Here is a 24853-nt window from a genome sequence, read left to right as displayed (position 1 = left end):
TGGGATTAATCTGAACTAAGGAAATTTGACATTGTTTCAGGCTCTTTTGCAAAATGTATAACCTGGGAATAAGCATTCTGACAATATGCTTGTGTAAATGACAGGTAAATCAGGCTTCTTGTGTCAGGATCAATTTATCAAATCTGTGCAGTGTGCTGAAGCAGATACACAGAAACACCATTTCTATAACTGGAAATCCATTATTTAACACACAGGTGCTTCGCATCATGGTTTGCCTATTTCTGGCTCAGACCAGACAGGGGAATGGGAATTTTAGCAGAACTAGTTCACTTCAAAACATGCTTATAAAATAACTGTTTAAGATTAGCAACAGAAGGATCAGCCCAGCAGTATACAGGCCTTGCAGGGTACAAATACCACATTTAGGATTAGTACCTTTAACTGTCTGGAAGCTGAAAGAGTGGGACAGCAACATTTTGGGGAAACCAAAATCATCAGTCATTAGCATTTGTTTTACTGCAATTCTTGCAAGGACCAGTAGTTATAGGTTCAATCTTTGTGATGGAGCTGTTAAAAAGTACATCCACAGTTGGACATTAAGCTAGGGATGTCAGGCCTGAACCCAGAACCCGCAGTTTACTTTTCCTTTGTGCTTAAACTTTTAAAATTTCGGGAGAAGGGATCAGGCAGTAAGTTACAGGATACTGAGCAAAGCAGAAAACCCTGAGGATCACAATGAGTGGTGGTGCACTGGAGCTGGTTACACAGCAAAAAGCCCAGGCAAACAACTCCCATCCCACTCTTCACCCCACAGTCCTAGATGGATTATGGTTCAATGTCCATCTGTGAAAATGCTAAATTTAGTCTGTGCTCAGAGGAAACACAAGACGCAAGCCATGCACATGCTCCCGCTGATCTTTCAGCATGACCTTCCTGTCAGCTCCATGGGCCAAGTGCTACAGAGCAACCCCCCCTCCTCACCACACTACTGTATTTCAAGACACACGACTAAATACAGAGGAAATAGATTTTACTCAAGGGCTTTTTTTATACCCTTCCTCTGGGTGCTTGTTTTTCACTGGTGGGACAGAGGTGTGGGGATGCTCTGGCTGCAGGTTTTGGGTCAGAGCTGGTGTAAAACCTCGTGGTACAAATTGAAGTGCCTGCTTGCTCCCATGAGGAGAAGAAATAGAAGGCATCTATACAGTTCCTTTTCAGGTAATAAAAAGAATATTCAGACCATTTTCAGCAGGTTCCTCTCCTGGCTAACTGTGCAGAGCACTTTGGATAATCCCTGACCTGATCTCTTGACCTTGAGTACCACAGCAGGAGAGCTGAGCCCTTTCTCAGTACAACAACCACTCAGACTCTGTGAGCACCATTTGTGGTGCTTCAAAGGCCCCTCTCTCTGCTCTGATCCTGCTAACACAAGGGAAGGCTGAGCTCTGCTGTTCTGTGAACAGACGTGTGCTGAGATCACTGGAGAGCTGGGGACTGGTTTAGAGGCAGGAAGATGCCTCTGGTCTTCCCCAGGCCAAATGGGATGCTGCATAGCCCACATTACTCTCAAAACTATCTCAGTTAATTACAATATTTACTCAGTAGAATGGTCTGTGGTCTTTGTGATTTCCCAACAGCTGGGACATCAATATTTGAGCAATAAAAATTAAAGTTTCCTTTTCCAGCATGTGTTTGAAGACAAGCTGGGAAAAAAGGACTGATGCAGTCTTGTTTGTCAGCATGTATGCACAGCTGAAGTCCTCTCAGATGGCTTGTGGGGCCAGGAGAGTGCTCTGGCCACCCACCCACCCATCCCCTGAGCAGCCAGGGGCCAGCTGGGACCTCCCCTTCATGAGCTGCAGCTGAGGAGGGAAATTCTCATTTCTCTGCAGGATAGCAAAAGGGATATATCTTGGGTGGTTTACCATGGCCCTGAAAAGCATGAGCTGGCCCCAGCAAAGGAGACTGGGAAGGCAGGCAGGAGAACATGGAGAATTTATGACCCTGGTCTTCCTCAGGGTCTGTGCAAGGAGCTGCAGTCTGAGCTGACACAGACAGGGATACCACTGCTGAGTTTCTCTCCAGCTTCCCTGCCAGACCAAGTGCTAAACCCTTTGGCATTCTTGCCGAGTCTCAGTCGTCTATAGCATTTTAAATTCCCTCAATTTCTCTTCTTTTTCAGTGATAAAAACAGCATAGATGCTGTACTGTGAAATTCGGGGTTAAGCTGACAGCAACTATGTGGATAAATTTTACCCACCCCGTCAGAAGGGGAAGCAAAGGCAAAGTAAACAAGAAAATTTGCAGGCCTTCTCTCTTTTAAACAAAGAATCCTGTGTTTAAAATAATAAAAATCCACTGTACAAAAGCAAAGCAACTTCCCCCAAAATAGCCTTTCCTGTTTTATCAAAGCATTCATCAAAATTGTCCTTCTCCATAAAAATAAAGTTCCAGGTAGAGTACTGGAAGCCTTTTGTTTTGACTAGATCACTGAAGCTGAAAGAAGCTGAAGCAGTAAATATAAGTGACTTTACTGGTACCTGATAAGTCCCCATGGCTGAATGTAGGTGTTGCTATCTAGTGATGCCATACTGGAAATAAAAAATAATGAAACAGAAATACCACATCAGTAAAATAGGGCTATTCACAAGCCTTGGAAGTGTGGCTCCAACAGCCTGCATAGGAGCTGTGTCTGTGCCTTGTAGTGGAGGACACATATTTCCCGAGGATTTGTCACTTTACTTTCATTTTCTTGATGTATCTGACAGCTAAAGCTCCTGGTAGGGCTACAGCAGAGTGATATCAATACCCCTACACAGATATGGCTCATCCTCTCAGCCTTTACTTGGCTTACCCCTCAGACACAATGAAAATCAAATCTCATCACCCATACTGCTACTTATTTGTTCATTTTTTATTATTTTGGAGATAACTGCGCCCAGGAGAAGGTATAAGCATAGATAACTCCAAGGATGGACACTTTATGGGTGACTGTGAAGTAGGAGAAAGCCCAGAAGTGTGGGATGAAAATACAGCAGTAGGGAGGGGAGTCAGGCATCACCAGCTCTCCAGCACTGTGGCAGACACTGCCCACTGAGGTAGGAAGGAGCCATCAAAGGGAAGGCAGACAGACCTTGTTTGATGAAAGAGAGGAGGGAAACTCAGTAGAGAAAAAAATAAGGGAAAGGATGATGTGACTGAACTAGCAAAGTGGTTTTGAATTCTTTCATCTTTATTTTCCTACTCCTTTCACAGCTGCATGGAGCCACACTTTGAGGCAGAGCAGCAGCCCTGAGCTGGGCTGTGGCAGACCTTGGTGCCAGCCCACAGAGCTGCCATGTCCCACCAACTCGTGACCAACTTGTTACAACTTCTCTATCATAACCAAAAAGGAGTGAAAATGAACATTTCCTGATGTGATTTTTCCATGTAAGCCATGTCTTGAACTTGTAACAAGGATGCCATGAAGCACTTAATGCCAGCAGAAGGAATCTATGTGATCTCCCTTGAAAGACAGCCTACACTACAAAAGTTTGACTCTGAACACCCTTGTTGGATCAGTATCAGGAACAGAAGTGAGGGTTTGGTTTTTTATTTAAATATTGCATATTTATATTGACAATGGGAGCCTGAACATTGTTTGTTTAATAGGAACCCCATGACCAGCTTATGTACCAGTTAAATCAACTGTGTTACCTAATGAAATGTTTCCTTTAGTTCAGAGCCTTACAAACATTTTAATCGACTGCTCTTCATTAAGAGTCTCAAAAACAAAAACAATTTCTCAGCCTCCACAAGGACAAATGAAGGTTTAATGCAGCACACTAAAACTTCTGAATCGTCCTCACAGAGCTCCCCTGGGATATCAGGAGTCATTACCATCAAATATGTTCGCAACAGAGATTGTTTAAAACACAACTGAGAAAGTGTGTGAGCCAATGCAGGTCGTAATTTAAAGCTCAACAGGAGCAGGGATATAACAAAAGCAGCCTAGACTCTTTTCCAGCACTAAACCCCAAATGTTCTTAAAAAACAGAGACGTGGGAAGAAACAATTATGCTTTTCCCTACACAGATGATTCTTCTGAGATCAGGAACTGGAGGAAAGAGTCTTTCAAACACGGCAAGAGCTGGATTAGCTTCACCAGCTTTGCACACTAATGCATTAAATGACCTGCTCTTTCCCACATGGAGAAATTACCAAAATGCAGGTCTCAGCATGACCTCTTTTTCATTGACACCACTCTTCTTACCAGCCTTGTAAAATCCTTATTCTGCTTCTTGCTGTCCCAGCCCAGCCTGCCATGGCACTACCAGCCCCAGGCTCTCTCAGGCTGCAGGTGACCCCCAAACACATGAGCAGTGACTGGCACAGCACAGAAACTCTCATCCCTCCTGCCCCAAGGCAGGTGCTCTGCCAGTGACACCTGGACAAAGGGACCCATCTGGGAAGCACAGGCGAAATGGCCACCCTGCTAACATACACTCTGCAAGATCTGTGTTTCCTCTTCCTCTGGAAAAGATCCAAATATTTCTCAGTTTGGTCTGGTACAAGGACACACCACTGCCACTAAAGCCCTGCTGTTAAGTGGCCTTCAGCCTGCACAGCAAGATGTTTGCACAGCATCTTAAAAAAATAAGGCACTCATGTCCTCATCTCCTCCAGAGATATGCACCACACACAAGTATCCTGTGGGCAGGATCTGCTTTGGGGCCCTGAACAGGACCTTCCTCTCATGTATCATCAATCCAAAACAAATGCCATTAAACCCTACCTCTTTTTTGATGCCCTCTTTTTCTTTTTGTGATGGAGGTTGCTTAAAATGACTTCAAGAACTGTCCTCTGTTACTCTTTGAGTTACCCCATGTGTTTAATGTTACAAGAAAAGCCCTGTGTAAAGGGTCATCAGACAATGACTTTTAAGATCAAGATTTCATCTAATTCTTTCATGGGCCAAATTCAAATTTGGAATCACTCAAAGTTTACAGGTTGCCACCAGGAATATGCTTGGCTGAGTGGGCTTAATGAAGGCCATTAGATTGCCTTATATCCAAGTGGATTTCTCTCTCAATTTGAAATTTATAGCTTAATACCTTAGAGCTCAATTATAGGGTAAAAGAGAGAAATAAAATTCACAGCTTTCCTGTAATTAGTCATGTGGGATAGTTAAATAGAGCTTCATTTCTAGTACCAGAGACCTTTCCTTTTCCTTCCTAGGATGCTAGTCAGAAAACAAAAAACATCCTGCAAATTGTAGAGTCCAGTAACAGAGACTGCAGATTAATTTCTTTTACTCAATCACCTGTATATCACTAGCAAAAGGTTAATCCTAGAAACATGTTTGCCTTTTTACAGAAGGCAATTGCAAACACTGTCAGAGCATCAGAAAGGAAGGACAGGCAGGAGGATACTTGTGCTCTGAGCTGTAGTCAGGTCATGAAAAAAATCAAATGTGTATCCTCCAAAGGAACACAGCCAGGAATCAGACCAGTCCTTAGTCTCTGCACTCTTACTGATCAACAAGAGAGATGTGAACAGATATTTCATTACAAAAGGTAATTCTCTTGTGGGTGTGTTCTATTTCACACCATATCTTTCCTTTTGCAATATTTTATGTTAATTCACCACCTATTTTCAAAGGAATAGTGTAAAAGAGTGAGGAAGAGCCAGACAGAGCACATGTTCAGTTGTGAAGTTTGGTTTTGCATTTCTAGTGGCTTTCAGTTAGACTGTTCAGAAAGGCTTGATGAAGACTTGCACTGATGCTTTACAAAATGTTCTGGTGATCCCACCAAACTGTTCAAGCCTTCATCTATATCAGATGTTGGCTGACATGTTGTTACTTTCTTTAATCGCTCATTTTAAGGACAATAGGTGGCTTCTGTGAGCCTTGACTTACATTTATACTCCACTGTTACTTATAATAGGACCAAACAGAGTAATTTGCTGTTTCCCTCTAAGAAGAAGTAACTATGTTTTGATACTTGGCAAAACTCTGCATATTCTAAAATAGACAGCAAATTCTATTATTAGAAATGTTAAGTTTTGAATATAGGTACTTTCTGTTCTTGAAATTACTTATGCTTGTAAAAGCAAAGAATCATGTGCCTTGGTAATTGTAAGCAAAATACAGCTATTAACCTGCTTTTCTGCAACTGTGTATGTTTACATACTTGAAGCAGACCAGGAACATCAGTAATGTTGATATAAGATGTGCTAGCCTTTGTTCTGGGTTGTAGAGAAAGGCAAGAAATTGTGGAAGCCTGGACCAAGCGATTCTGCATGCAACCCGTGCCTAAAGCTGCTGGAAGTAGAGAAGGGCACAACTGTGAATATTCAGAAACCATTTGTCATGCTAATCTTTCCAGCACCTTGTGAGACCAGCAGGCTCTTTCAGCAGCTACTGCATTTCCCCCATTAAACTTACTGCTCTTTCTTTATTCCCAGCATCTGTTCATTCAGTTTAAACAATTTCCTGTTTTCCTAATGGAGGGAGAACTGATTAGACACAGAGCCTATTTGCTGTACACTGGCCAAAATTGTGGATTGGGTGGTTATTTTTATTATTTCTAGATGTACTTCTGGAGATCCCATTAATTCTGTGGCTCCCTGATACAGCTTTGGTATGTGCAGGAAGAAAACTGAGGCCAAGGGGGAAGGAGATATAAAGGAAATAAAGGCCATGAACACATGGCTGGAGCCAGCCAGCCCCAGGCTCACTCAGAACTTGCTCAGAGATGCTGGGCCAGGAGGCAGCTCCAGCCCTGAGCAGTGGCAGTGTGTTAGGTGGGAAAACCTGTCCACAGGCAGGCAGGGCAAAGCCTTGGGGCTCTGCTGACACAGCCTGGTGGCTCCCAGCTGTCAGAGGGCACTGGTTCACCACCCACAGCCCAGCACTGTGCCCATCCTGCCCTACCCTGTGGTGCAGCTGTGCCCTGAAGCTCACACAATCATGCCAAAAGCAGAGTCCCCATGTCCCCTGCCAGCCTCCAGCCCTCCACCACCCTGTTCTTCATCCTCAGAATTTCCTGCCTCCCTTTTCACAGCCTATTCTTGCAATGTGTAAGTTTTATTTCATTTAAGGAAAAGCTCTACAACACTGACAAACATTCTCAAATGTGTGAGTGGTGTTTCACAGTGCCCTTGAGCAGAGACACAAGCCCAGCTGCTGGACCATGCTCACAGCAGACACGTCCCCAGCTTCCTGTGAGTCATGCTGTTACGCAGACCAGGCTCATTTCCAGCTTTACCTTTCTGTTAATTCACAGATAATTTGCATGTAGGCAATTACAGCACTTCTCAGCTGAGGGCAGCTCAGGCTCCCATGGCAGCAGCAGCAGGGCAGGGCCCTGGGAATCCTGGAGAAGGGTGGCAGCAGGTTTGAGAAGTGCATGAGGAGTTTGGAGCTCACACCGCAGACAGAGCTGACAGCTGAGAGGATCAAATCTGAAAGGAGCTGAGCTCTCATCCCCTGGGTCTGGATCAGATCCTCTTGAAGGGAAACTCTGATATCAGACTGGCCCTATGGCACTGCTCTGTCCTGAGTGTGTCCCACTGCCAGCCTCTGCAGTGGGAGTGCAGGCAGGGACTGGGGACAAACTACAGCTCAGTTTCAGTGCTTTTTCTCCAAACAAACAAAACCACCAACCCTAACTTGCTCAAGGAATAATGGATCAAATTCTATTTCTCTTAGTGCTGAGTGGAAAAAGAATTTAAAAAGACAGCTCAGGTTGCCAGCTTCCCATTGGGAGTTGGATGATAGGAGTCTTTCCTCCCTGGACCTTACTTGTGTTGTGCATGGCCAGAAGTGGGGCCACAGCCAAAAGGAGACCTGCTCTGGCCACACTGAGCTGAACCAATCCTGGTCTATCAGTCTGGGGCATCTCCTAAGCCTGGATGCATAGATGCTGTATGTGGGACACACATTGCTCAGAACAGAACATCAACTAAAGAGGCCACAGACACCACAGAGACAAACAATATTCCACCATTTGTTGTGAGTGAAGCCCAAGCTCTCAGGATAATACCAGCGATGTGTTTTGTTCCACATTGATTGTAAAGGATTCTTTCCCATTGTACTGTGCCATTACACACAATGTCTCCAGTTCACAAGGTAGTAGAGTGTACCAGTACTCTCTGGTGGCCTCTGCATTTACAGACAGGGCTATACTAAAAGAACATGAACTAGTGTTCACTTTGGCAATCATAAAATAACAACTCCACAATTTGGGGCATCCTGGGGGTATAGACAGCATGGCTTTCCCTCATTCTAGGCCTTTAGGCACTGAAAACATTCCCTCTGTTGCTTAAAAGTCATATTTTTATCCAGAATCTCAAGACAATGATTACCACATAGCAAAAGACGCACATGTACAAACACTGATTCATGGACATGGAGTCAGGCTAGTGCTGTGCCCACTCACAGGGACCTGGGAACAAAACTCACCAAGGACCGAACAGCCTTTTACCCACCGACTGCAGGAGCAGCCCAAGCAGCTTCGCACTTACACGATACAAAAGGGAAAACCCAGAACAATCTTAAACCAGCTGAGCTGTTTCCTACCTTTTCCTGAAGGGAAGAAGCAATCCATCTCCACACTGCTGCGGGAATGGGAAATGCAGAGAGCGCTGCTGGGGACCAGCCCCTCCTGGGGTGGGCTCCGCTCCGTGGTGCGCACCAAGCACCAGCCTGGCCTCTCGCTCGGCCTCTCCAGCAGCTCCACTGTCTGCCCCACCTGAATGCTCAGCTCGCTGCTGTGGCCCGCTGTAAAGTCCTGGAGCACCACAGTTAGTTCACACCCTCCAGACAACTGCCCAGGTTCAACAGGAAGAAAAAAATAAGAAAAAAAAAATGAATAGACGTTAGCAAGGATAGGAGGAAAGCAATCATCTTTGCATCATATTTACACTGGCAAAGACGGGATTTGTGTTCCTTAGAAGCCAAGTTAATAATTTGTTTTGTCAAAGTTCAACACGTTGTGGCTCTGGTTTCCTTTACTTCTTATTGATTTTACTGAGCTGAAGTGAGACACCAAAGCTACCCACCCAGTAACCTTTTGAATGCTAGCTGTGGGGGAGTTTTTGAGCTGGGGATTTTCTAGCTGCGAGTGTCCATCAGAAACCCGTTGGTTTTTTAAATTACTTTAATTTCTGGGGTTGCTTTCTAGCTTGGCAATAGCCCAGGATGCCTCAGTGCTGTGCTTCATGGTGTGACAAATTCCAGCTCATCCCTCCACAGCATGTGAGACACATTCCCAGTGGCCACCAGTGCGGTGAGGAAACAGCTTCTCTTTTCTTGGAAGACAAGGAACGTTCCCTCATCTTCCCAAAGCTGCTCTGGGGACCTCATGGGATACTATGAAATCCTGATGGGGCAGATCAGAAAAGCTCCTCCCATGTTCTCTGATGGAACCCAGAGGTGTAAATATATAAACACAGAGTGATTGATTATATGCTGACTTTTAGGATTTGTACCTAGGAATAAATGTATCGTTTTACTTCCGTACTGAGTGCTGGAGCTGCTGCTTTCCTTCAGCCTCACACCCTGTGACTCTTGAAGAACAACAGTGGTCTCTGTAACCACAGTCTCTGTATAGCCAGGGACTGGAAATTCAAGCACTTATGTGTAGATAAAGAAGTGATTTTACAGATTTCAATTTTTAACAAAGCTAGGGATTTCTTGAACAGAATGGGATCTCAGAGTTGGATCCTTGCATGTCTAAAAAGGTGTGAGGATGAATCTAAGTTTTTCTGGCTTGATGAATCTTTCTTAATGCTCCTCTGCAAAGTGGATTTCTTTCAGCTTGCCTGTCTTTAGGGACCCTCCTTCTTTTGTCCTGTGTGCTGCCTGCTTTCCTGAGGTAAGCAGCAATCTTTGGGGTCCTTATTTCAGTGTCAAATTTGATAGAAATTTTGACAGAAATTAGTTCACTGATTCAAAAGTTATTAAGATGAGGATAGTAAAAAGCATAATACTATAATTTAATTTTCTTAGGATATGAAGCTAAAACCAAGGATAATAGACAATGATTTTAAATGAACAACTTGTAAACCCAACTGAATTGAAAGAAAACTTGTCAGATGCAGAGTAACTGTGGAATCAGTATAAACTGGGGTCTGCTTCACAGCTTGAATGGGGGAGCCCTTGAGGAGATCACACACATATCTACACAATTCATTCTTGAGCTGGTACAATCTCAAAATCCCTTATCTCAGCCCAAGCAGCCCCTAATACACACTCCCATGGGAACAGCTGTCTCCCCACTCAGAGGCTCAGGGGTTTGGTGTCCAATGCACATGTGAAAGAAATCCCACTCACAGGGGTGATATTCACAATTACAGAAAGGGTCAGTGGACAAGGACTGGTTCTCACCTGTCCTGTGTCTCTGCCGTAGACGAAATGCTAGATTTGGGGAAGAAGAAGGAAATATTTCTCTGAAAGGTTATTTGTAAATAAATAGAAAAAAACAAACAAAACAAACTATGGCAGCTGCTTGAGGCCATTCAGACAAAGTGTTGGCATTAATCCTGGCAGAAAGAGCTTAGAGCACTGATGAAAGTGCACAAGAGGTCAGTGTAGCACTGTCGGGCAGTTTATCAGCAAACCCACCACTCATCCCTCTGACAGTCTCCCCACTGAATTCTCCAAACTGGAGAATGGACATTCACAGGGATGGTAAGAATGAGATACTGCTATAGTATTTGCTGAGGTTTCTTTGCTATGGGCTAATTTGAGGAGTAAAATATCTTCCTGACACAATATAGTATATGATTTGGCATGGTGTGGGATATTTAAGACAGGAAGAAAAAACTGATTACTTCATGTTAAATACACAGACATATCTTACCAGAAGTGATGGATTTCTCCTAATTCCACTATTCCATGCTAAGAAAAATTTCTGTCCCCCAAATTATGCTATCTACAATATCTTCTCTCAAAATAATCAAATCTCTCCTTCTTTTAGGGGAAAATGTAAACAAATACTCTGCTGTACCAGCTTCTCTCCCAGAGAACTGTTTAGAGCATTCCATGCCCTGTCCCAGAGTACCACTAGGTGTCCGTGTTCACCATCACACAGCAACTGAATTTGCTGTAAAGAATTAACTCTTTCTTGTCTTCGAGGTGCAGTGTCTGGGCATGAAGGAGCTGGTTCAGACAGCATCCCCACACTCACTGCTTTCAGTGATATGTGCAGAGGATCTTCCAGAGTATTAAAAAATTGTCTTCAGATGGTTCAGATTGAATTTTGAAAAATAAATAATTTTTATTGCTGAAATAGGAAAGGTGAAACAGCCTGGGAATATTCCAGAGAAAAAGGCCTGGTCAAGATGACACCTGGGAAATTTTGGGACAAACGAGGCACTTCTCAGGGAGCATCAGCCTGGGAAGTGCTGCCCTAAGCAGCTCCCTGCTCTCCTCACTGGGGGATGAGGGGCAGCTGACCTAACATCAGTTTATGGCAGGCTTTGTCATCCCTCCCAAAAGAACTAAACATTTGTGACACAAAGAGATGCTTCAAATTGGGCAACATCTGTAAATGTTATCCCAAAGGAGGCAGGTGTGCTCCACGACCCTTGGGCACAATCCAGCTCTGTATGCCTGTTTTCTTTGATTCATTAAAAACAGCAATTTAATATAATGAGAATGGGAAATGATCATCCCCTGGAGTAGCTCCTGGGCACCTGGTGTGATCAAATTCTGCCTCAGCAGGTGAGATTCTCTACCCTCACCTTCAGACCATACCTTTGATGTGTGAGGGAGGGAGCTTGCTTCCCTCAGCTCCCTGGGGCTGAATATCCCTGAAGGTATACATATCTACATCATCTGCTCCTCCAGTATCTGCTGGATGGAAATGCAGACCAGGACTTCCACATGCTCCAACTGACCAGCTTGAGCCCGTGCTAAAGTAACACATTTTCAGGGAAAGAGCCCCTCTTTGGCAGGTAGAATTAAGCATTTTGCCTTTTACAGGTAGGTACAAGCACTTAGCTCAGGGAGGCCCCACAGATCATTTTCAGGTGCCAGCTCCAAAGAACAGAAAAGGAGCTCCTTCCTTTTCCCCAAGGGCTTCCAAATACTTCCCATGCCTTTTCCATGTCTTACATACCACCACACCACAAAGAACATTTTCTTACTAAATTAACCCACAGCAAAGTAATCTCTTTGGAAAACTTATGAAATACTAATATACATATGACTTGTAAGCCACTGAGGAATAATGCAAATACATCTGATTCCCAATGGCAGAAATAATTTCATCTATGAAGTGATCACTCAAGCTGTTAGTTACTTAATTTTTTTTTTTTGGAGAGCAATTTTCAACTTTAGAGATGTATATCATGCTTCCCTCTATGCTGGTGCATGGAAATAGGAATACAGATGGACTGCTGGTCCATCTCACATGTATTGCATTTGTTTTTGGAAAGAAAATAGAGAATGCCCTTAAGGTTGAAATTCAACCTTAAGGTAAATGGCTTCACATTTTAAGATGTAACATTCACTTTTATTATTCCTGTGATTAAAGCCACCATTAAAGCCACTGACTGGCTATATTTAGAACCCAGACAGCAATCTAATCTGTATATGGCACAACGAGTCACATTAAAATAAAAATAACAATGCACATGCCTTTGCAGAGCACAAGGCATAACTGAAAGATCTGACACAGGGACAGATCTAACAAATTACACAGCAAGCAACAGCCTTAAAATAATGAAGGAAAGGAAATGGTTGAAGCAAATAGCAAAATGTAATGAGGAAGCAAGAGGGCCCCAAGCTGTCTGGAGCGGCTGTATGTCCTGAGAGAAGCTGGCAGGAGCCCCAGCCTGTCTCCACAGTGCCTGCCATCAGCAAACCATCTCCCACCCTCTGCCTTCATGTGTTCTTGGGCTAGAAAACATCACCATGTAAATGTTTTCATCAGGATATTCTAATCTAGTGATCACATCTGAGCTAGAGTGGAGTCCTGCCCATTCACCAGTGCAGGCAGGGACCCAGTCACAGCCTTTGGGAATTCCCCTCTCTGCTGCAGGACACTGCTTACAAACCTTGGAGCATTGATGTGAGCAGTGAGTCAGACACTGACTCTGGGGAATGAGCTTTGTCACCCACAGGAGCCTTTCTGCTCCTGGGAACACCCACCCCATGCCCATCAGCCTTGGGAGAGTGAAGTACAAGTAACCAAAATGATCCCAGGCATCACATCCTGCTGAGGGGTTCCAGGCTGCTCCAAGAGCAGGAGCCAGCTCAGCTCCAGGGACCAGAAGACACTGGTCACTGCAGGATGACCAGAGTTGTCTTTCCTGTATCACAGTGTGTGCAGGGTCACTGTGCACCTGTTCCATTTTCAGCCCCAAAGCAGCAGCCAGAGGAAGCAGGGCTGAGCACCAGAGGCATATTTATCATCATAGTGCAGATGGAAAACACCTACCAGGTCACAGGCTGAACTTCCTTCCCTCAAATAAATCCCTAAAATAGATCTTAAGTAGTACTAAATCCACCCCAGGTGAAAATGAAGTGGGCATGGTTAGCTCTCCAACAGGTATTTGGGAGGTGGGTGTCTGAAGTCTAAGTGTTTTGAAATATGCCAAGACTGCAGTGGAAATCCACACAAGCTGGTTATTTACATCGATTCAAGAGGACACAGAGCTCGGCTAATTTAAACAAAGCATTTTGTGTGCTGCAGCACTACAGTCTAATATAAATTGCCAGTTTTCTGTTGCTTTTAGGCTTTCTGCCTGTCTGCTTCTGGATGAAAGCCAGTTTTGAATAGAAGCATTTAGTCACCATAAACAGCCTATTTCAAGAGGGTGAGAGAGGCAACAGGAGCAAGAATAGGATTTGCATTCTTATCAAGAGATTAAAGAAAGTGAATAAAACCACTTAGATGTTGGTTCTGTCTGCACTGAAATAAATCCAGGAGCTGTCACTTTAGCTGGGGGACGGACATCCCCCGCAGAGTTATTTGTGAAAATTTCTGTAATTTCATAGAGATTTTCTTTTTACTGGGAGGTTAGAGAGTGAAAGATCAAATTCAGAAAAAGCCTTTGAGGAATTTCAGTGCTAGAGAATTGCTTTAGTTTTTTTACTCTATAACAGGCTCTGTTTGGCATGTGAACTCTGAGTCACCCGTGTTTCTCACTCTAAAGCCTCTCAGCTCTAAAGGATGCTGAGCTCTGGCTGTGCTGGTGGATGCTTTGCTGCATCTGTTCAGGGCTGTTTCTCTGGGGCACAGGCTGTATTCCAGGAGCTGTGGGCTAACCAGGAATAACCTACTACAGTCAGTAGCATTGCTCTGGACTGAATAGCTCTGTATTGAAAATTCAGTGGAAAATGCCTGACTCACCTGAGTCCTTAGTCCTCAGGCCCCCCTCCCTATCTTCCATTTAGATGGAGTTGGTGCTTCCCACTTTCTGTTTTGTCTGACTGAACAGAGAGGGACAGTGCTTGAGCTTCAGGGAGAAGGTCTGTTCATATTTAGGCAACTAATCAAACACACAGCTGGGATGGTGACATCCAATGGGCTAAATGTCCCATCTTTGCTCTTCTCAACAAGGAGATAAGAGAGGAATCTGGGTGTGCAGCATTATAAATAATCATAAATATCTAGTAAATATAAAAAATATAAATAATATTATAAATATAGGCACAGCAAGTTATTCCACAGCAGGAAGAAGAGACAGATGGCATGTGGGACATATAAATATGCTAAAGGAAAGGAAATCTGGTGTTATTATCTCAAATAGCACACACCTTTCCAGCATCTCTTGCTGGAGTTCCTACTAGACAACCATATCCTGACTCTGCTGGATTTTGGACTTTGGCACGTTGCTGACATCTGCAGAACAGCTTGAATGAAACTGTCTGAATTATTTCTGGAGCATTTTTCCCAGAAAGTAAGACTAAAGTTGATCCAAATGAAACAGCATTTCTAGCTATAAAAAAAGGCTTTTGAAGATAAAGACAACCAGATTGACTTTATTTTACACAACAAATTGAACCAGAGCATGCCTGTGTTTGATCTGAGGGTTTCCTCATGGCATTTGGTACCCAAATTCCATTCTTTTGCCTTCCCTGGAGAAGCACAAAATGGAGCTGATATCATCTGTGCTCCTCAATGACACAGCCAAAACATTGGGCTCCAAAATCCTTTGGTGAGCAAGCCAGATGGCTGAAACCCTCCAAAGTAAACCCACCTGCTGTCTTTTGCAGCCACAAGATGTTCTAAACCAACCAACCAACCAGGGTTAAAATAAAAATGCAAGAACAGACTGCAGTCAGGGAGCTGACTAGCTGTTTTCTTTCATGTTTGGCACCATTTTGAACTGGGGATCAAGGGTTCCAGTCTCAGATGATTCATCAGACACCAGCTCCTGAAACACTCCTAGCAAGTACACAAAATCTGTATTCTGGCCAGGAACTTTGTGAAGCACCTCCACATATAGGCAGCAGAGGCAAGTGTGTACAGTAAAAAGTCTTTCTTCACAGCTGATGAGTTCAAAATAGAAACCCAGCTGCAGGCATCACATACCTGGTACTGGTGGAAAAGGAGGAGTTTAGTTTGATGGAGGCTTTAGAAACACAAGGGATAAGAAAATGAGCCCTTACAAAAGGTGGATTGTATGCATACCTGTCTTTATCTAAGGGGGGCAGTCTGCCCTGAGCAGAATTTCAAGAAGAGAGATCAAAAAATCTTCCAGAAGCCTTCCTCCCTGCGCAGTGCTCCCAGCTGAGTATGACTCCCACTGTTTGTTTCTCAGCAAGGAACCGACAGATTCCCTGATATCAACATCAGGAAATAATTAGGTCCTTAATTAACTACCTCAGTTTTTAAATTACACCAAAAGGAAACATGAAGAACTGTGAATAAGGGTTCACAATAACCAGAGGAGAAACCTCAGATGCCCTCTTGGGAAGGAAACAAATGATATAACAGTAAATTTTAAAAAGCACAATAAAGCCACCTAAGGATGCTCTAGAACAAAGTAAATCTCAGTTGTACACTAGATCAGATTTGCTTAATACACATATCCCCAGAATGTATTTCCTTTATACTCTGCATAATTATTTTAAACAGGTACATTTCTGTCTGTACTGTTATACTTTTAATGGACTTATGAGAAGTGAGAAAATTTCAAACAATGCCTGCAAGAGCTCTCCCTCCCTTTGTCAAGTAAAAAGCAGACATTTCCAAGAAGTTGTAGACTGCTGCAAAGCTGTGTTTTCCTGCTATAAGAAGTGAGGACTTGAAGGCAGAAAAGGGATAATCTTATATTCTCTTCCTCACCTCTATCAGCATTTAAGAATCAGGATTTACCACTGTGGTTCAGACACAAGTAAGACAGATACCCTCTCCAGTGCCACCCATGCCCAGCTTCCAGCAGACCCTCTTCTGACCTTCACTGACCTGCCTCAGGTGCTTTGGACTCTCCTAAAACACCCCTGTCCCCTGCAATGAGTGCTGGATGTCTGAAGGCAGCACGGATGGGAGCCCAGCACACAGAAACACAAAAGCCTGCCCTCATGCCTGGTAGCATCATAGGATACCACAGCACTCCTCCTTCAGGGAGAGGAACCCCCTCAAAATGGGTGAGGATCTGCACAGAGAAACCAAAACCATGATGAAGTACTTAAAATATCCCTTGATGGTTTTTTTGGCCAAATTGATGAATTCACAGAACAGATGTTTGACATAAAACTGGTTTTGTTTTTAATTGGAGGAGATTATTTAAACTATGTCTAAGCCATATGGTCCTGTAAGTCTGACTCCCTTCTGCCATTGCTGGACAGACCAGCTTGGCATCCCTTTCCATTTCCAAGTAATTTCCTTTTTACAGATTTAATAGCTGCTATTTTTCTTTCTTATTATTGGTCCCTAGGTCCCGTTACTATAAATCAGGGCCTTAGGCCCAAAATTAATTCAAAGGTGGATTTGGACAAATTGCTTTGCATTATTTTCAGTACTAGGTTGGTTTAATAGAATATTAAGGGAAATGCAGATGTGAATACTGAAAATGCATTGGGAGGAATGTGACAGTGAGTGATGTTCATCTCCAAGCCACTAAAGGCAGATCTGGTCCTGGCTGGCACATTTTCCTGCCTCTTTTGCCCTTGCAAGAGTCTCACTGAAGGCAGTGAATTTTCAGAGGGATTTAGTACACACTAGAAAAACCAGCACATGTTACCAACATGACTGATAGAAGATGCTGAATGCCAGGTAAGCTTCAGGCTGAAAGAACATGTGATGGCTGAGGGCATCCTAATGATCTGCTTCAGCTCAATGTTCCCATTCATCATCAATAAAACCAGGCCACTGCTGCTGCAGATAGGCTTCAGGGGTGAACTCTGCTTGAGGCAAAGCCAACCTTGGGTGGGAGAGTTTGCAGAAATGTTGCATACCAATGCCCTCAGGTGGCATTTGGCACTGAGGAAACAGGAACCTGGGAGAGATGATCACTTGTGTTTGAGTCCTCCCTACTGCCCGCTGCACCCTCTGAGCCTTTCCAGCATTGCTGCAGGATCTTCAGCCCATGATGGGTTGCAGCTTAGTTCCAACAGTTAAATCCTGGGGTTTTCATTCCCTTCTCCATAATACTGCCATTTACTTGAGGTGACCTCATTTGCCAAGTGATGTAACAGGGTGCACGATCGAGCCTGGCACGTCGAAGCAGATGTTTTCAGTGGACACAGACACAGTATTATGAGATGAAAATATCGCCTAAAACCTGAGCAGCACCAGAGATTACAATGGCCTTTATGAAGATCAGCTTACCTAAAATAGCATTGAAAAGCCTTTGGCTGCAATCATATGCTTCCCTTCTAAAATGAAAGATTGTTGCTCGTACTACTGTAATGTGACTCCCAAAGGAACCAGCAGCTGCAGGTTTTGGATTTTATCATTTTTGGCTACTCTGTTTGACAGAGTTGACTGAAGCATGCCCAAAGGACACTCCTCCCATAAAATTTTCTTCAACTCCAATAATAAAAAAATGGTTGTATACTTTTTTGTGTGTGTTTTGTTTTAGTTTCTAACAAGGTAATAAATTCTATTTCAAAGAATGTAAATCCGAAGAGTTTGATAGTCGATCTCACTTGCTTTGTTTCAACTGAATAGAAATACTCATTGACTCTGTCATTTACATTTTCTGTCACATCATATTATCAGGGAGGGCTAAATATGAATCAATGAAATCCACCACAAACAAGTAGAAGATTGAGAGGACGCTGAAAGAACTTGCTAGGTTCATTTATCAAACGCTGAGCAGAATAATAAGGTCTATTGATAAGCACATTCCCAGCCCCTGCTTAATTTCTTTCCCTGAAGACACTTCCAATAAAATGCTCTGGCTTGTGCTATCACTGTTACATGTAAATTGTTCCCAGACTAATACATTAATTTCTGTTCTTCCTACGCTCAATTAAGCCAATATGCAGGCCTCAGTTTTCACAGACAGACGTCTGTGATGTTTATCCACAACACTCATACATGTGCTCTTTTGTTCCCCAAAACCACATTTCTCTTTCTTGCTCAATGAATGCAGAGGAAGGAGACATGACTTGAGCTTAAAACATCCTCAGGGTATTTGACAATGTGTAATGTAAGAGTGTCCAGGAGAAGCAAAAGATTTTGGTAGCCAAGTGTAACATTTTCAGCCTGAGATCCAAGCACATTTAATGTTTGTCAATAGCATATCCAGTGGGTCTCAAACCGTGTGGAGGACACGTCCAGGGCAGCTCAGGCACAGAGCTGCTGCTGGGAAGGGACAGAGCCTGGAGCCAGTCAAGTTCAGTATGAACTGGACACTGCTTTCTTTGGGTTTCTTTTGCAAGACCTTGACTAAATCTCCATCTTATCCTGAATTGGCAGATATAAAGATACGTGCTTGGGGAAACCACATTTGATTTTTTGCTAGTAACTGGAAGAAAAAGATAAACTGTAAGAAATTCTCCTTTTGAAAAAGAGAGTGAATCCATTGCATTTGACAGTGACTCTGAGTTATTTCAGCTTGAATAGCAAGGGATTTTGTGGCACCCTATGCTCAGGCAAGATGGGCAATGGGAGCCCATGCATGGAGAGATAGAGGCACTGGAAAGGAATAGGGCTGTGGGAGCACTGGGCTGCAGCAGTGGAGAGCAGACAGCAGCACAGGGACTGGGGCTAGACAAAGGAAAGTGGTGAATACCAGCAGTGATAATCAGCCAGGCTGATAAACAACCCTGTAATGAAACTGAGCAATTCCCTTACACAGCTTTAATCCACTTTGAGATCAGGTTCTCAAGCTGCATACTGGAGAATCTTATAATTAAGGAAAAAACTATTAACCTTTGCTGCTCTTGCTTCAACTCCACTTCTTATTACTCTTACATTGACAGCCTGGCTGCCATGTTTGTGCCTATAGCAATTAACATGGTATTATTCCATCTACTTAACTTGAATATCCAACAAAGCACTTTCTTGGCTGAGTATTTCCTTTTTCAGTCACAGAATTACGCTCCCTTAACAAATTCTGTTTTATGAATTCAGTATTACTTCATCTATGCTGGAAGACTTTTGGCATAAACATCTGTTTCCTTTCATAAAGTAAGAATGATAAATAATAAGTAAGCAATTTCCTCTATCCCAGGCAATACAGTAGCAGAGCTGTGTGTTCAAACCTCATTAATCCCCACCCAATCTAGAGAAGAAACTGCTGAAATGATCTGTTTGCCAGAATGAACCTTAAGAGGAGGGGAAAACACGCTTGAATAAGAAGAGAATGAATTAGCCTTTTCTGCATGAAATAGGAATTTATTGTTGCATCACCACACCTTACACTGTGGTTATGAGGTGGTGGCTCTTTCAATGATGAATTTCTGTAAGAAAACAATGAAAACACAATGTAAATCACCTTTCCTTCTCAGGGTTCACAAGGCCTTAGAAAGTAGTGACCCTATTAAGGGCAGGTACTTATCACAGCCTGCACTGGTTCCTTCTCTTCTTTCTTGGTCCCTTTTCTGTCCCTCCAGCAAGAAAGGGACCCTTGATCACACTGCTCTGTATTGTACTGTAACTAATTCTGGATTGATCCAAGTTGCAGATAAATGAATTTGCCTCTCTCCGATATCAAAAGTAATTTTGGTCAGTAATATGCACCATTGAGGCATGGGAAAAAAAAAACCAACAAAGAGAGTCTGAAAAGAGTCTGAAAGGCGCTGCAGAAAACAGAGAAAACTCAGGGGACGCAGTATTCAGAGGTAAGCGCACTCTTGGCACACAGACAGAGGGTTTTGGTCACTGCCCATCACTGCCCAGCTGCAGCAGCAACAGCCCATCTCCTCCCCTCCTGAAGGAAGGTCCTGGGCTCCCCAAGGACAGCCTTTCCCCCTGCCCTGCTCCTGCTGCTCCCCACACAGGGTGGGGCACAGGGGACACTTGCAGTTGGCTGAGGGCTGGCAGCAGAAGATGTGCCAGTCTCTGAGAGTGGCCCCTTCCCTGGGGGGACAGGCAACCTATCTGTGGTAGTGAGAACTTAGAGTCTTATTTCAAAATGTCTATAATACCTTTTTCTAGCCTTCCAGTGAGAAAGTCACAAATAAAATTGAATGATACTACAGAGACTTTAGATCACATGAAATATCTTTCTGCCAGGCTGAAATCACCAGTAATGAGTGTAAAGAAAAAATATAGATAAGTGTACAACATTTTCCAAACTGAAGCCAAAGAGAATTATAGTTCTTCACAGATATCTCCAGAGAATTTACACTACCACAAAGGCAACAATACTAATGTCACTAAACCTTATTTCTTTCACATGAAGAACAATTTAATCTACAGAAAACAATGTTTATCACCCAATTTTAGTTTTTCTACCTCCTTGAAACTTGGCAGCCATTTGACTTCATCCATCTCCATTAGGATACCATGGGTCATCAACAAGGGCTATTTGGACAATTATAATCCCAGACGGCTCCTTTGCAAAAATTTCTACAACTCACTGGCACCACTACATACAGTTGGGTTCTAATTGTACAATAAATGCCATTTACACAGGTTGAATCCATTTTCCTTTTCTGATCACTTTCTGTCGTTTTATGCCATTCTTTTTCTCAGCCTTAATTCTTCTTTGCAGCCCAATATGATTTGACTCATCTTCCCCAGAACAGGTCTACTTCTCCTCTTTCAAGCTATATGATAGGAAATATTCTGTATCATGTATAGTGGTTAGCAATAACAAGGACACATTTTAAGAGAATTATCATATATTACCATAGACAAGAAACACAACTAATGTCAATTCATTTTCTAGCCATCATAGCAGAACCCGCATTGACTATTGACACAGTGCAACACCAATTCAAAGTCTTCTGCAAACACAACTTCTATGATTTTGCTGGCAAACATGAATAGTGCAGAAAAGATGGACTGCTTTCCCTATTTACATACTTTTCTCATGAAAAAAAGTGAGCTTATTTCTAAATTGTTAAAGCATTTTTTGATTACAGAAAATGGGAAGGTAGTCACACAAGCAATAGTGAAGAAAGCAAAAAAATGATCTAATACCTCTTTACAAAAGAAAAAGTAGCCAGTCAATAAGACTAAACACAAAAGCACAGCATCCACCAGAGAAACAGGCAGGAGAACGATCATTCCAAAACCGGGCTACAGTGTAATGCTATACATCTACAGCTATAGATCTGGAGTAGTAAAGTTGGGTTTCTCTTTTTTTAGAAGTGTTTCTAAAAAACTCCTTTGGTAAACACGAGCAGAGCCTTTACTCCCAAGCAAAGCAAACACACTGAAGGAATTTGGTGCAGTTCTTTTGAAGTACAAGTCTGCTCTCCCCACCCTCTAAAAGAATACCCAAAACAGGAGGGAATGGCACTGCTGGAGCAAATGCCTTTTAGCAGGATTTCTCCATGAGTGAAAGCCCCAGCACCACCTGCTCACGGTCAGAATCTGCTACAGCTCACAAAAACTGCCTTGGGACTTGAAAAAACTTTTTAAACCTTCCCCAAAGTTGTTTAGAATCCGGGATGGAAAATGTAAAAGCCAACGTACCTTCCCCTCTGGCAGTTCAACAGGTGTGTGCTACATTAACTAACCCAGCCTCTGTGCCACTGCCACCTTGACGTCATTGTTACTGGGCTGACAAAAGGTTTCCATGACAAACTAGAAAGCTGATCTGTTATCTCCCCTTTGGAGGAAATTGAAATGCCCTCTCTCCCATATTCTGCTAGACCCACCCTTCTTGTTTTTGGCACGCAGCGCGGAGTGAGTTTCTGTGATTGATTTAGATTTCCCTCTGCTCTGAAATAGAGAAATCAACATGTTTGTTGTTTTTCCTCTAACTTAAACTAGAGGGTGTCACCCTCATCCCATTGCAATCCCAACCACCTCACCCACAGCACAATCTTCTTTGTAGGCATGTTGACTACCATGCTCAAAAAGAGAACAGATAACACTGAAAGAGGACAAACTTTGAAGCAATGAACAAAAAACAATATTAAGACATTTGATTCTCTTCTTGGCTATAATTTATTACCTCCACTAGCAGGCATAACCCATAATAGTTAACAGATGTTTGAAACATCTCATTTTGAACTTTGCCTAGGATTAAAAGAGATCCTGTAGAATTTAAATAGCAGCTGCAGAATGAAATAAGGTTGCCTTTCCTAATGTGACAGAAATGTTCATCCTAGCCTTAAACAAGGAGGACTGTTTTATGTTCTGTAAATACTGAGGAAGCTAAATTTCTGTGCACAGACACCCACACGTTATAAATTTTATATGTGTCTAATTTGCAGCAGTTGACATGAAATAACCCCAGTGGAAAAGGCTGGCCCAGCTGCCTGAATGCTTCTTAGGTTTTTGCTACAAAACCTGCAGCTCGCCACAAACAGAACAATGAACTATTTTGGTCATGAACACCATGTTAGCAAATTTGGAGGTACAAATTTACTTATTATCATCATTACTGTTTTCACTGCATCCAGCGAGAACCCTGCAGTCCTCAAAGAGGATCATGTCCCAGATCTGGAAATGAACCCAAAGAATCTCCAAGGAGCAATAAAATACACTTCCCAACAGCTGTGCAACCCCACCAGCCTTTCTGCCACACTCACCCCAGCAGGGTTCCTACCTTGTGCAGCAATGCAAAGGAACACTTTATTTAAGCACTGGGATTGATGCTAAATTCAGCCTCATGGAAATAGTCCCTATGGATCCTCTAGGGCTACTGATTCCCTCACCTTCTGTTCCTACAATGGTTAGACTTCAGCAAAGGCTAACTAATTCCCTGACACAGATAGCTAAGCTTCTGGAATTGAGGAAGTTAACATCCAAACAGTTAATTTAAATACAAGTTTAGATCTCGAATTATTGTTCCCTTGCAGACTGCATGCATTTCCTCTTTGCTTGACACTTAAATATTTTTCATTAATTCCCATCTTGCAGGTTTCTCAATGTTTGCAAACAGAGATCTTCTATAGCAGACATAAGATCTAAAACAGGTTTTGAGAGACCTGCTGTAGTGAACAAAGATGTCCCTAGCTTTCATGCATCTGGTTTGAGTTAATATTTGTATCCCCTTAGAATACACAAGATTTTTTCCTAAGCTAGGCTTTTCCTAGTACACGTGTTTTAGTAACGTAAGGTTGTAATACACTGCTCTCAAACAGATGTGATTCTGGAGGCTATCCCAAGCAGCACTGCTCACCTTTGGAGGGAGGCACAGTCTAAACCAAGGGTATTCTATTGTTTTTGGGGAAGACAAAATGCCTTGACTACCATTAAGATTATTTTAAATCCTGTTGCATGACAGCTGCTTGCAGCTAATGTGGCATGTAATATTAAAGACGTTATTACTGAACATGAAAATAGCTAACACCTTTGCAAATCAAATCAATGTATTTAATTCATTGTCCCAGTGTGGTTCACAACTCTAAAAGACCTTCAAACCAGTGCAGGACTTAAAAATACATATTTGACCAAACTCTATTCCTGTTGAACAGAGCTCAGCATATGCTTAACATCAAGGGTGCATGTTTAATGGGCTCATGAAACACGTCCTGGTTTATGATTCAGCACGAGCAATTTGCAGCTCTGTTTTCATCTTCCTTACAACCACTAACGTGCCCATGGAATCACGACAGGCCAGTGGCAGGAAATGGAGCATTGGCCCCATCAAGAGGCCCATTGGGCTGATGGAGCCCAGCACACAGCAGCAGCCTGGGACACAGCTGCCTATGTCAGCCCCCAGGGGAACCCTGGTCAGGGGATTCATTTACAACCAGAGAAAGGGCCAAGGAAAACCATCACAGCTAATTACACACCGTAGCTATTTAGCATAAAGAAACTACATGCTGGAATAAGACCCTCAGGTATTTTTACTGCAGATTTACTGTAACTCCACTACTCCCAGCAGGTGTCAACACTCCTGACTTGGAGAACACACCACCTGCATGTATTTTTTATTTAATTACCAAGATTTTCAGAAATATGCTCTGCGGTGCTCAAAGCACAGTCATTAATCTTCAGTAATCTCTCTGAACAATTTCAACTTTCCTGAGCCTAGAGCCCCTCTGTAAAGCAGGGGCTGTATTGTCTGAGCATAGGATTTTATGCAAGGCAGTTGCCATGGCAATGTGACAGAGAGGGCAGAACCCAAACAATAATTGAGCATCAAAGAACTCTAAGTGCAGAGAAAATTCAGAGCTAGATTCCATATTAGAGCTATAGGCTGTCCAAACTGCAAATTTTAAAGCTTAGGAAGACTGGATATTATTATAAGCTCTCTTGGGGATAGATGTATTCCAGTAATGCATTATCACTGATCTGTTCCCATTATAATCCATCCATTTCACAGAAAACGACATGTTTTGTAGGGGAGTGGAAAAGCAATCTGTAAAGGAACA

At 42.9% G+C, this 24853-nt stretch overlaps 1 protein-coding gene across 11 annotated transcripts in view; it reads right to left on the bottom strand.

Annotated features, from left to right (window-relative positions):
• The window catches only part of KALRN (kalirin RhoGEF kinase), a 461256-nt gene that overhangs the window by 82459 nt on the left and 353944 nt on the right, over positions 1-24853 (bottom strand). For 10 of the 11 annotated variants that reach the window (XM_033064817.1, XM_033064825.2, XM_033064827.2 and 7 more), the window contains exons 34-35: positions 10334-10363; positions 8525-8771 (exon numbers count right to left, since the gene is read on the bottom strand). In XM_033064817.1, the coding sequence (XP_032920708.1) occupies positions 8525-8771; positions 10334-10363 (277 nt within the window). The remainder of the gene's footprint in view (positions 1-8524; positions 8772-10333; positions 10364-24853) is intronic. The other variant, XM_033064820.2, reaches the window with a different exon arrangement.

The sequence above is a fragment of the Catharus ustulatus genome, chromosome 7 (genome assembly GCF_009819885.2).
Source record: "Catharus ustulatus isolate bCatUst1 chromosome 7, bCatUst1.pri.v2, whole genome shotgun sequence".
NCBI lineage: Eukaryota > Metazoa > Chordata > Aves > Passeriformes > Turdidae > Catharus > Catharus ustulatus.
This window is presented reverse-complemented; position numbering and strand designations above follow the sequence as displayed.